This window comes from Hypoxylon fragiforme (genome assembly GCF_022984875.1).
Source record: "Hypoxylon fragiforme strain CBS 206.31 chromosome Unknown GGS25scaffold_8, whole genome shotgun sequence".
NCBI classification, from domain to species: Eukaryota; Fungi; Ascomycota; class Sordariomycetes; order Xylariales; family Hypoxylaceae; genus Hypoxylon; species Hypoxylon fragiforme.
Window position 1 is genome coordinate 2,519,852 of NW_026054763.1, and position 12,757 is coordinate 2,532,608.

The 12,757-nt window shown below is 46.6% G+C and overlaps 5 protein-coding genes across 5 annotated transcripts; 1 reads left to right on the top strand and 4 right to left on the bottom strand.

Moving 5' to 3' along the window:
* Positions 1-99: 99 nt before the first annotated feature.
* GGS25DRAFT_427387 (RmlC-like cupin domain-containing protein) lies at positions 100-1,514 on the bottom strand. The gene is made up of 2 exons (XM_049258624.1): positions 264-1,514; positions 100-192 (listed from the first exon to the last, which is right to left on the bottom strand). Exon 1 carries the CDS (start codon positions 1,218-1,220, stop codon positions 672-674), a length of 549 nt encoding a protein of 182 aa, XP_049114149.1. The 5' UTR covers positions 1,221-1,514; the 3' UTR covers positions 100-192; positions 264-671.
* Positions 1,515-2,402: 888 nt separating this feature from the next.
* On the top strand, positions 2,403-2,976 carry GGS25DRAFT_524879 (Aldehyde/histidinol dehydrogenase; the record flags this gene model as incomplete). Its single annotated transcript, XM_049264685.1, has 2 exons — positions 2,403-2,447; positions 2,566-2,976. 2 exons carry the CDS (start codon positions 2,403-2,405, stop codon positions 2,974-2,976), a joined length of 456 nt encoding a protein of 151 aa, XP_049114150.1.
* Positions 2,977-4,120: 1,144 nt separating this feature from the next.
* On the bottom strand, positions 4,121-5,857 carry GGS25DRAFT_524880 (S-adenosyl-L-methionine-dependent methyltransferase; the record flags this gene model as incomplete). The annotated part of the gene is made up of 8 exons (XM_049264686.1): positions 4,121-4,284; positions 4,377-4,897; positions 4,968-4,980; positions 5,045-5,072; positions 5,152-5,218; positions 5,287-5,424; positions 5,557-5,597; positions 5,729-5,857. 8 exons carry the CDS (start codon positions 5,855-5,857, stop codon positions 4,121-4,123), a joined length of 1,101 nt encoding a protein of 366 aa, XP_049114151.1.
* Positions 5,858-8,434: 2,577 nt separating this feature from the next.
* Positions 8,435-10,362, bottom strand: GGS25DRAFT_504845 (pyruvate dehydrogenase E1 component beta subunit mitochondrial precursor). Its single transcript, XM_049262169.1, has 2 exons — positions 9,701-10,362; positions 8,435-9,609 (listed from the first exon to the last, which is right to left on the bottom strand). Exons 1-2 carry the CDS (start codon positions 10,067-10,069, stop codon positions 8,851-8,853), a joined length of 1,128 nt encoding a protein of 375 aa, XP_049114152.1. The 5' UTR covers positions 10,070-10,362; the 3' UTR covers positions 8,435-8,850.
* A 156-nt stretch (positions 10,363-10,518) lies between these two features.
* Positions 10,519-12,501, bottom strand: GGS25DRAFT_504847 (S-adenosyl-L-methionine-dependent methyltransferase). Its single transcript, XM_049262170.1, has 3 exons — positions 12,033-12,501; positions 11,643-11,964; positions 10,519-11,580 (listed from the first exon to the last, which is right to left on the bottom strand). Exons 1-3 carry the CDS (start codon positions 12,275-12,277, stop codon positions 11,005-11,007), a joined length of 1,143 nt encoding a protein of 380 aa, XP_049114153.1. The 5' UTR covers positions 12,278-12,501; the 3' UTR covers positions 10,519-11,004.
* Between the last annotated feature and the right edge of the window lie 256 nt (positions 12,502-12,757).

Below are 12,757 nucleotides of genomic sequence, written 5' to 3' on the forward strand. Positions count from 1 at the left end.
TGTTTCGAGAATCGTGTTGCCAGATTATATAAGGAAGTGAACTCCAGACTTTTGAGCTTTTGCGAGTAAAAGGTCTACCAGGTTGTTTTTTGGTCAAGCTATAAGGCCTTATATAAATCGAGCGTGGAGGATTCGAATCTCAAATTCCTTTCTAGATAAATATGACCGAAATGACACGTTCCTTTGATCTCACTAACGTGACTAGTTAGTCTTTTTGGAAAGACACTGACTTGTAAAGGTCATAGCAGTTATTGATTTCGTACTCTGGATATTGCTAAGGTCGTGTGGTTAGGTCAAGAATAGTTATGTGCATCGGTTGTTACACTTTGACAGAGGTTAGTACCAAAGCATTAGCCTGGGCCTCAATGCTCTCTCTCTTGTCTAGGATGACATGGCACCATCGTTCGAGTTGAATGTGGTGTCGAGGCGCTCCGATACATAAAGTTAACTCAGAAAGTGGTTTGTTTGTAGTGTAAAGTTTGATCCAAGCCTTGGTATAAAGAAGCATGAATTTGTGTAGCTCTGTCGTTGAAAATGGAACATGGAAGGAGACCGGGTAGTCTGTGCCGCTTGGCTTGTTCGCGTACCTCCGATCCTCTGAACAAAGAGAAGACAAATCGCATTTGTATCGTCCCATTATCGATGCGTCGTACCCTATGATGCGTCAAATATCAATTTTCAAGAATAGGGCCTTCATCGCCATAAATCGGGTCTCTGATAAACCAAGGAATCTTCGCAATGCCTTGAACCTTAGTCTCCTCGCCCTTCTTTCCGTAGCACATATCCCAACTATAGCCCTTAGGATAGCACCCTACCATCTCAAAATCGTCTGTTAGGTCTTCCAGAAGCTTATGCCCGACGCCAGCAGGTAAGATTAACACATCACCGGGCTCAACCTTCTTTTCCACTTTCCCCGGATTGTCCTCGCCGCCAAAGCATAACTTTGCTGTTCCTCGGCTGATGCACAACACCTCGTGAGTAGTAGAGTGAAAGTGAGTTTGACTGTACATGGTATAACGCCACTGCGGTTCCACAACGCCAATAGTTGTGAGGTACAGCTCTATAGACGATGCAGTCAAAGTCGCAGCAGGGAAAGCTCCATGATAATGTAAGAGTGGCTTATTCAAGATACTTGTGTTGGGTATGAGATTGTGTGCCGGGATTAGGTAGCGAGAGACACGTAGGGAATTAAGTGGTGTAGGTATGATATTGGGAGCCATGGCAATCAGATAATCCTATTATTGCAAGTTTAGTTTAGGCCATAATTTTAAAGAAGTAAGATGTAGAAAGCATACTAGGTAAGATGATCTGATACCATTTTGGTACTTACTTAACCTAGGGTAGGTACATACATACAGTTTGAACTGTAAGTCGAATAGACGTCATCTGATCCCTCGTCCCTGGTTCCTGGTGTGTGATTTGGGGGTATGAATGGAACTGATTGATTGGCTAATTGGCTAATTGGTTTAGTTTCTATGTAGTACTAACTTTCAGGATTACCCTGTAACCCTAGGGTACGGTAATGAAGATTGACGAAACTTTAAAAAACAATCAGAGCACAGCCATGTGACTTATGATATGGTCACATGGATCAAGATAGGTACACGTGACCATCGCCAGACTGGTGCTCGGCTTTTTCGTCAATGATGGCCCAATGGGCTATCACGTGACAAATTAGAAATCACATGACTATATTCTGACACTACTAGTAGTAGTATCTACATCATGGACTGAAATACTGGGAAGGAAGGCAGGTATAGTACAAGAGTACTGACAGCTCGGGTCTGCAGTACTACCTAACTTCAAAATGTAATGAAGCTGAACGAGACTAACTATACAGGCACTGACAGCTGGGCATCAGTCATCAGTCGTGTAACAAGAAGGGGGGGGGTTATCAAAACCTACCTGCCACCCACAGCGAATACCGTAAGTAGTCCCCCCCCCTTTTTTTGCTCTGATATCCCAAGCTTTAGAACAAGAGGAATAGGCACGATAAGAATCATAGGATCGGTAGTGATGTTAATGACATAGGCTGAAAGCGCTTCAGCGCCATAGTCGATACAAGAACCCTTAATAGATTGATCCCAGGCATACGCAATGGGAGAGCATTGGAGGTTTGTCGAAATCACCACCTGAAGAGCCAGTTCGACGAGCAGAGCAGTGACAATCCATGTGAGTATATAGAACCAGCGACTGGATGAGAATATCCGGCGATATAGACTTAAGATACTAAATTTCAACAGGCCTAGAATGCAGGGATGGAGGCTTTCGTCGACAATATTCAACTGTATCAATGTTAGGAACCCTTCGTAGATAGAGCTTTGTCCTAAGTACTAATAGGTTTATGTGAAAGGAGAGCACACTAACAATCTGGAGCATACGTATATCAGTGACGAGAGAACATGTCAACCTCCACCGTATCGCGTGATCAAGCCAATGACTACGCAGTAGGGTATGTATAGGGTCTAAGATATTTGAATCAGGATGTCAGCCTTTCTGGGCAAGAGATGAAGTTGCCACCGGCGTGCGCTTCCTTCGCGGCGTTTGCGAGCTGTCTCTTCCTAGGGAGACGATCGAAGACGCCCAGAACGAACCGTCACGACGCACCACACACCTATCGGTGTTACGGTTGGGACCGTGCCCTACAACTATCCTATTTTTCCAGCTTATGCGAAAGTCGGACCCGCGTTGCTAACTGGGAATGTCTTCATCCTGAGAGCGTCCCCTTCCGCCCCTTACTGCTGCCTCAAGCTGGCTGAACTTGGCTCGCGCTTCTTTCCGCCGGGCGTCTTCCAGGCACTGGGCGGAGATAAGGATCTGTCCCTGGCTGACGGAACACCCAGACCGGGAATGTCTGGATCAAGATCCAGGCTAGCACTACCTTTGAAGAACACAAAACAGAGCGGGATTGGCGTTGAATGGGGCGTGGAAGGCCTGAAAGCCTACTGCAACCTCCAAAGCGTGTGCACTAACTAGACCACAACCTATGGCAATACCTAGATAACTCGTTCGCTGAACCGTAAGCGCTGTTAAGGGTCTGACTAGGTCGGGACTAGGTATACAGGGGGTCGGATAGAGCAAAGACAGCCCACCTGGATAGGATATGTAGCTTCTATAGTCTTCGGGGAGATGTTGGAGATCCCCGCGCAACAACGATGCTGTTCTACGCGGTAATCAAATCCACCTACACATCTACCACGGTACCCAAACCAGTACTAACCGTTCCTCTCTTCGAGCGAGTTATGCATGTGGTTATAGCAAGCAAGTCTGGGTAAGCACCGACAGAGTGAGAGAGTGGGAGAATAATATACTTGACAACAAAACCTGCCTACCTGGTACCTAGCACTTGAACATTCCTCTCACTCCTCCATCTCCCATTAACCCCCCACCAAACCCCATTGAAACGCGCGGCATCACTGCCAGCATGCGAACGCCACACAGCAACCCATTCATCACCCGACCTCAGAGAGGAAGAAACGGTTGGGCAACTCAAGAGCGCGCACACTTGCTCGAGGTACCTAGCAGCTAGTTTTCACGTAAACACACTCTACATCTCCATCTGCCTCCGCATGCCTACCTACCTAAGGTTAACCCCTCAGTGTATATCTCACCCGACTCCACCAAGTCCGCTCATCAGACTGGCCCATCAACTTCAATCAGGCACTCATCATTCGCATCTTTGATCAAACTCACAACAACAACAACACCACACAACCACATCACCCACCCACCACAAGCTAACGATATAAAGACCTTGCTAACATGCTTGATGAGATACTTATTAATTATCCCAGAGAGCGGATCTGACGGATTAGTAGCTACCTAGCTATCAGTACCTAACCAGAACATGTACCACCCCGGACGGAAAAAGCGAGGGACCAAAAACGAAGGAACATGTTATGATATCTTCTGTTACTAGGTTAGTAGTAGTGTTCTTCCTTTCCTACCCACCCCCGCCTCGCCTCGCCTCGCCTCCTTTATTCTTATTGCATTTACAACGGCTTTATATCCAATCCAATCCAAATAATTTCCATTCAAATACAGCTCCCCCTTTCACATGCACGCCTATACCCAATCCGTGCAGTGAAGTAAGTAGGTTAGGCAGATCAGCAGAAAACGGTTACTCTGAGGTCGCGCTTGCGGGCTTCCGCCCCCACACGTACCTACACCTCATGTAGCCGTGCATTCTCCTATTCTTGAGCTCGGCCCGCATGACTGCTAGGTACTCCTGGTATCCGGGTGCGTTCTCGCCCATGATTTGGTTCCACAGGAAGAGTGTGTAACCTAAGCCAAACATTAGCAATTGAGCTACGATTTGGCAGCTTCAAATAATAATTATGGATTGCCTAAAGTCCGAAAGCTTTTCCATCACTTACCCTCAACATCGTTCAGCATAGTCAACTGAACGTACTGGCCAACCTCCGCCAGCTTCTTATCAGCGGGCCAACCGCCAACAGGAAACTTGTAGCTCTGTTCGTGGATATCCTCGAACCCAGCTCTCTCGAAGGCTTTGATCTGGACGTTCTGCTCTATGGGCTGGAAGGATGCGCCGATCTTGCGGCTGGCATTGCGATATAGATGGTTCCAGAAGCGCTCGTATGCGCTGTCGGGGGGGATGGTTCCGTCGTCGCTCAGAATGTCCACATCAGCTTCGCAGCTCTGCACCCAGCCCCCCGGTGTCGTCACTCGAAATGCCTGCCGCAAGAGCTCGTCCCAATCTGCGATGGCCCCGAACAGGTATCGCATGTGTACGAAATCAAAGGTGTTAGGTGCCCACGTCCACGGTTGTGTGCAGTCGTCAATCTCGAATTTGACGTTTGGCGGTACCCAGAGCGGCTGTGTCGGTGACAGGTCGGTCCCGACGACCTCCGCGTTTGTATACTGGTCCGCAAAGTCGCTGTACGTTCGCTTGGAATGAGAAAACGTTGCAAATTGATGAGAAAATTACCATGCCATCATTTACTTACATAGCCCATATTCCTAAATGAGGCGTTAGGAAATCAAGATTTAGTTGCTAACACAGTGGATGAGAATTGCCACTCACCGGATCCAGTTCCAATATCTAATACTTTCTAATGAAGGTGTATTAGCAACATGCTCTTCAACTTACACAGGGATTATGTAATCATGGTAAAGGGGCTTAAAACGAACCTGTACGTCGTCTGAGATTGGCGCAAGATGGAGTTTGTCTCCTATGAGCATAGTAAGGTAGTGGTGACTAAGTCGCGCATATGACATATTAGATATGCAAAGTACCTAGGCATTCCGGTTAATAGGAGTACTTACGTGATGTCCACTGACTGCAATTGTTGCTCGTCATTGGGCGTGAAATATTTGGAGTTGTGCTTCTCGCTATGGAACGTTCGCCCCTGTATTGTCCGATATTCTAATATGCTGGCCGTGATCGAATTGGTGCTGCTCGCGCTATAAGAACAGTCAATATATACGCCGCGCACAATGAAAATCGAATGATAATTGTGTTCTCTCCACCGCCCCGACAGGTACATCAGGTGATTCAAAAGGGACTTATTAGTGAACTAGAACGTGGCTACTGACGCATCTGAGCCTAAAGCTGAATCGGCATCTGCATCTTCATCCTGTAAGTTCACACGTAATGATTAGTCAGTAGCCTTTGATGGTATACAAAAGGAGGCGCCATCAATGTCGCGAATAGTCAGTCAACCGACTAGTCATCACCTATCATACCCAGATCCATAGGGAAGCGTACCTCGTCTCCCTCTGAATCGGGCGCTGCTACGAGCGCGGCTTGTGGTTCGCCGTAATGGTGTGTAACTGGAGGATTACTGCCGGTGGCAGCGGCGGCACTAACCGCTGTAGTTGTGGGCTCATCCGCCATATGATTGTGTTTATTTCTTTCGGGCTGGGCTGTGATTCGTTTTAGTTTAATAGTCCAAGCTCAGATTTCGAATGATTTATTATGGTCACATATCACAAATCGGAAAAAAAGGGTCGGGAATTTAAATAGACAATTAAAAGACCCCTAAATAGAAACATGGTTCAATGAAAGGAGGATGTCTAAGCTTACCTTGATATAATCACAAACACAACCAATGGCGAAGTTATACCCCTCCAAAAAAAGAAGAGTTGAAAGAGGACCTCGACAGTCTCGAACCGGAGGGAAGGGAAAGCAGTATTATTATAGAAAGAAAAGAAAAAAGATTCAGCTGCGGCGGGGTACGAAAGTACTGAAACAAATAGAATACTAGATACTACATAGACACCCAGGCAGGTATGCAGGTATAATATAGTACCTATAAATACATGTATGTTGGAATATCATGCAGCCTCGTTGGGAATAGCTTCAATGGGCATGCAGAATGCAGAAGGGTGCAACGTAACAAGACTTTAGCCTTCCTTTTAGTGGGTGTAGATATTCCTCGAAAGAGAAAGAGGAAGGCTGCCAATGCAGCTCACCCGCGGTAGCGCGGGATATATGGAAAATGTTGTTGGCTCTGCCGTGGAGCGGTCAGATCAAAAAGAGAATGTGTAGGAACTAATGTTGCATCCGTGCGAATATACTTAATAGACTAAAGATACCAATACTGAAAGAATGGCGGCGATCCGGTCTAGATGGGGATCAGAGAGTCTCGATGTGGACAAGAGGACCATGTGGAAGAAGTGGAAGAAGGGCAAGGGGGGGGGGCGAAAAAACGTGGAGCTATTCAAGTACTGCTAGTAGTAATTCTAGTAGTAATTCAAGTTTTGTACTAACTAGATGAAAAGGGAAACATTAAAACATTTCAATTTGTTGTTCAAGTTGTGAAGTAGTTATTGATCAACTTATTAATATAGTTAATAGCATTCAAGTTATAACTTGAATTAATAATACAATCAACTACAAATAGTATTTAGTATGTAATATGTAATATGTAATATGTAATATGTATTGTGTTAAGCATGATGTATGATGCATGTTATTGCATGATATACCTAGGATAGTTCAAAGTCAAAAGAAGCCTTTTGACATCATAAAATAAACGATAGGTTCGGGAAAGTACTTCCAGAAGTTCTCCATTTCTCTGTTTCTCCATTTACATAGTTCCAGTTCTGCCTGGCCATTGCCTGCTTAGTTAACAACCAAAAACCAATAATTACCTGGTAACCATTGAAGTCATTTAACATTGAAACATGGATATCCTGTCCAAACCCTTGAATAATCCTTAATACGCGTATGTACATAGTTACTACATACATGTATATCAAAGAACCCCTCCTCCCTCCTCCCTCCTCCCAACATTGAATCCCATCCTCATACGAACTTCAATGATAAAACTGTCAATCATCAACTAAGGTTGGAATACGGGAACGCAACCTCATGCATGTGCTTTCTTCTTTTTTTTATGGCCCGTCATACCTGTCACTGGCCAGCTTTGTCAAACTCCAACTCCAACTCCAACACCCCTAACCACTAACCACTAACCACTAACCTCGGTATCCTACTAACTACAACTTGATTGAACCCGCCGACAAGGGTACAATACCAATGTTGCTAACAGGGGTTGTAACATGGAGAATACTCCGGAGTCGCCTTTCGTATATTAATTAACTATTTGATTTTAACCTCCGTCTACTCCTATCAGAAGCCAGAATTGAACATTTCGACATCAGAGTACCCAATAATAATCCTCTTCTCGTAACAATTATATCTCCAGCTACGCCTAGGTAGGTAATAGATGGAATATCTACATCTAACCTAGTTAGCTGGTATCAAGATCACGCAAACCCTCCCCCCCCCCTCCCCACCCCATCCATCTTAACCCATATCATAGATAATAACCCATGTTCTTCCTTCCTTCCATATCTTTTCTTCTCTTCCGATTAACTACGTTCAAGCTCCCCCATCGTCTCCCAAGCTTTTCCCTGGGTATATATATCCCTGGGTAGGTACATGTACCTAGGGCTGCAGGTGCGGGACGCTCCCGTATCCGGTCCCCGGCGCCGAACGGGCCCGTACATACATACATACATACATAACTACACGCCTACCGAGCACCACACCCAAGATTTATGCAAAAGCTTAAGCATGCCCAGGTGCTTCTAGAACAATACTGCTAGCCTAGCTAGGTTACATATGTTAGGTAACTACCTCACGTGTGTATATTTACCTACCTACCTACCTACCTACCTAGTACGTGTGCGTGCACATACATACATCAATATGAAGTACCAAGCCCATGCATGCAGGCAGGCAGGCAGGTATTCACACGTATGTACAACCATACTAAATGCAGGTAATTACCTCGAGATCATCGGATGCTATTTCCATGGTGCGACGTTGATGTGCATACCTAGGTAGTTATAGCTATATCCGTGCATAATGACCACATAACTACCTAGTGTAGGTAGATACCATAGTGTATGTAAGTAGGTCACATGCACCGACATGACCACGGAACTAGCCGTCGAGATATATCCACCGGAGAAAACTCTACTCTATACGCATCGTATAAGCACAAACCGATGCAATTAAGTACTTAAAGAGGTGGGCAGGTATGTAGATAGATACATGTACGTCGGCAGGCAAGCAGGTCTATGATCAGCATTTGAAAGGGACACGAGACTCCTGGGTTGGGTATACGGGGCAGATGCCAGACCAAATACCAGACAAGAGTTTTCTAAAATCAATGTATCCCTTTTTTTGCTATGGCAATGATGACTCCGCCATCTTCGAGACACCTAATCCAGTCCAGATGACAATGGGTCCAGGTACCGGGTAGTAAATGATTAATATTGTACATTGCTCATGCATGCTCATGTCATTCGAATAATCCATCCATCCCCCTTACCCCTCCCCCCCACCTTCTATGTATATTTTCCCATTTCCTTTCTTTATACACGAAGGAGCTTCGCGGCGAATTTCTCAATCAGTTGCTCGGTCGGGAAGCTCATCTGCTCGAGACCCTGGGCGTACGGCGTAGGGACCTCGGCGCCGGTGATGCGTTGGGCCGGGGCATCTAGGTAGTCGAAGCCGTATTCCATGGTGGTGGCCAGAATCTCAGCACCCATACCAGCGAAGGGGAATCCGGACTCGACTGAGATAAGGCGGTGGGTCTTCTTAACCGACTTGATAATAGTCTCTACATCAAGAGGCTTTACCGATCGCAAGTTGATAACCTCAGCCTCAACACCGTAGTTCTTCTTCAGGGCCTCCGCCGCGACCAAGCACTGACCGACGGTGCGAGAGAGAGAGACGATAGTTAGATCCTTGCCCTGGCGCTCGATCTTGGCCTTGCCGAACGGGATGACGAAGTCGTCCTTCTGCGCTGCCTCGGACATGGGGAAAGAGACACCATACATCAGCTCGTTCTCGAGGAAAACGACGGGGTTGGGATCGCGGATAGCAGCCTTCAGGAGGCCCTTGGCGTCTTCGGCGGAATAGGGAGAAACGACCTTGAGACCGGGAATAGAACCGTACCATGCGCTGTAATCTTGAGAGTGCTGCGCGCCGACGCCGGAGGCGAAACCGTTGGGACCGCGGAAGGTGATGTTGCAGGGTTGAATACCACCGGACATGTATAGTGTTTTGGCGGCACTGTTGACGATCTGGTCGATAGCTTGCATGGCGAAGTTGAACGTCATGAACTCGCACTATTGATGGTACACCTAATCAGTCTCTTGCTCTTATCATCCATCTCCCCACCGGATAACCAAGGGAGCTTTTGTTGGCGGGTATACTCACTATAGGAGCCAAACCGCTCAGCGCAGCACCAACGGCCAAACCACAGAAACCACTCTCCGTAATTGGGGTATCAATAACTCTCTTGTCTCCAAATCGATCTAGCAGCCCTTTTGTGACCTTGTATGCGCCGTTGTACTGAGCAACTTCTTCACCCATCACAAAGACTTTTTCGTTTGCCTCTAGCTCTTCGGCCATAGCTTCGTTAAGGGCATCACGGACAGTGTAATCCTTAGTTCCCTTGACATCGGCGAACGTTCTTCGTTGTGAGATGGCGAACGAGGCAGGGGCGAAACGGGGAAGGGCTCGGGGAGCTGCCGCAGTGCGGGCAGAGGCAGCTAGTCGAGCTGCCGGACGTAGATAACGGGACATGTTGACTGATGTGGACGGGACAAGACGGCGAAGCGGTACGGGGGAATTGAAAAAAGGTACAAGGGAATTGAATTGAATTCAGACCAAACTCACAGCCGACTAACTCAAAGTTGGCGTGGTTTGTTGTTTTGGTATTTTTTGGAAATTGATTTTAAATGGTGGACGGTTTATGGCGGGCAGGTGAAAAGAGAGCGATTTTCTCCGTCAGCCTTAATTTTTTGGGGGGAGATTTTTTGCTGCTGCCAATTCGCGATTTCTTTCTCCCAACTTTTTTTCTCGGATATAATAGGAGCAGCTTGTTGAGGGTGAGGTAATCCGCTAAGCCATATCGGGGAAGGTTTGTGTTACTTTTCCGATTTATCGGACCTTTCGAATCTCCATCCCTTAAAAAGGGCCTTAGGTAATCCCTCATATTTGTAGTAATATGTATAGATAAGGAGAGATTGGGATTGATAGCACTGAAATTGTATGTGATCGGGTACCTACCTACTTAGGAATAATCCTTTGAACGGATGTCGATTGGGGAATTCCTCCGTTGGGAACGGGCTTACATACATATCTAGGGGAGGTATTTAAATATTTTCCCTTCAAAGCTGAGAGGCCCTTTTTTAAGTTGTTTTACTCGAAACAAGCTGCTCGATATATTCTATTCTATACTGATGATGCTTCTATTTATGCGACGAAGGGCTGGATACTATAACTCAGCATGATAGGCTTTGTTATGATATGTACAGGAAAAAGCCCGAGACGACACCATCCATCCAGGACTTGCGTGTCAGCTTAGTCCTTTCCTAGGAGGTACCTGTAGTCCAGGTTGTATTATGATTAATAGGTTCGAGTTGACGTTGCTTCTTTACTCATTACTTTGTGCATATAAGCACCATCCTCATTGCCCTTGATATAATAAGAGCACTGAATCAGTTCTCTGATGTCGGTCATTGCTCAGGTTTCTTGCCGACCATCAGGTACATCGGTGTGAAAAGATGCTTCTCACCACCGGCCACCAAAGCATCCGCAGCGCGGGCGAGACTGTTTGCTGTCTTCTTAGTGCCCGCTGGTGCTATTCCAATCATTTCTAAAGCGCCCGCAAAGTTGTGGGCCAATCCACGGCCCCACCATGTCATCCGCGCAATAGTAAATGTGTCGAACACCGACTGCATGTATTTCCACCTGCCAGCAAGCGGCCAGTACCACGGAATGGAGTCGGGACGCTCGGCAAGATCTTCATGGTGAAGCATTTCGAAGCCAGCAATCTTCATAGCCTCGAGGCCGTCGGAGATTTTGACCATGTTGGAAATACCATCACCTACCTCGATACCGAGACGGATTTCACGATGCTCGAGGTTATCATTGTCGTATTCGTCGGTCATGAGCCATTCGTACACACCGAAGACTCCGCCTGGCTTCAATACGCGGAAGATCTCACTGTAGACGCCAGCGAGTTTAGGTGCGTGAACTGTGGCCTCGATAGCATAGACGGCGTCGAAGCTGTTGTCGGGGAAGTCCATTTGCTGTTAAGATTCAAGTTAGCTTCTAACACAACCAGCTAATAATGGGTGGTATAATGACTTACCATGAAATCACCCTTCACGAACGCCAATTGGTCCGACATACCCTCCTTCGCGCCGTAGTACGTGGCACGTTGGATCTGATAATCGTTGTTGTTAAGGCCCGTAACGTGGCAGCCAGTGAATTTAGCAATTTCGCGGGCAGGGCCGCCGACACCGCAACCAACGTCCAGCACCTTCATGCCGTCCTTGATGCCGATTTGGTATGCAAGGTAATGTTCATGTCGGGCAATGGCTTGGTAAAAGTTCTCGCCAATAGAGTATCGGCAGAAGTGGAACGACTGGCCCCACCCGTACTCATACAGGTCCGTGGCCAAGTTATAGTAGCTATTGACAAGAAATATTAGCAAAAAAGAAAGCATAACAGAAAGGGGACTTGATCAGTGCTGACGTACTGTCTTGTTAGAGTAGCGTATTCAGCTGTGCGCTTTGCACGGTCCTCAGCCGTCTCGTCCTTGGCATCTTTGTTATCCCAATGCTTGAAGTACTCATCGACGGCGGCCTTTTGTGCATCAGAGCCTTTGCCGATCATGGCGCGGAAACCGCCAGCTGCCTGAGCAGTATTTCCGTGAAGGGCCTTGTTGAAGGCAGCATCACGCGCCTTGTCCTGTTGCTCGAGTTCAGTCTTTGAAGGCGCCATGTTGAATGATGATAGCGAAAGATAGGAAGACCAATTAATACAACAATTGAAAGATAGAAAGTCTAGACACCTTGGAGGGAACGACTAAAATAAAAAAGGTGAAGGTGAAGGGACAATTGAAGATGGCGTTGTGAATGTCAGGAGAAGCGATAAGAATGGAAAGGGGAATGTCGCCAACATTTTATTTATTTTTTTGTTATCGACAATTGAACTCTGATTAAGTTAGTTCCCACTTTAAACCCCAGGGACCCTTTTGATACTACCTTTTCAATTTCCTGGCCAATTTCCTTCCACTACTGGTCCAAGCTTAAAATTGTCTGGACCAACCATATTTATTGGATTGCTCCGAACCTGCATTAGACGCACGCGGGGACAGGGGTAGCTTAATCCGTGCCTTCTATACCGACAAAACATTGCAGCAGTCCTGAACCCGAATACGAGAATAACCAGCCACAAAGCCACAGAATAATTGATCAATCC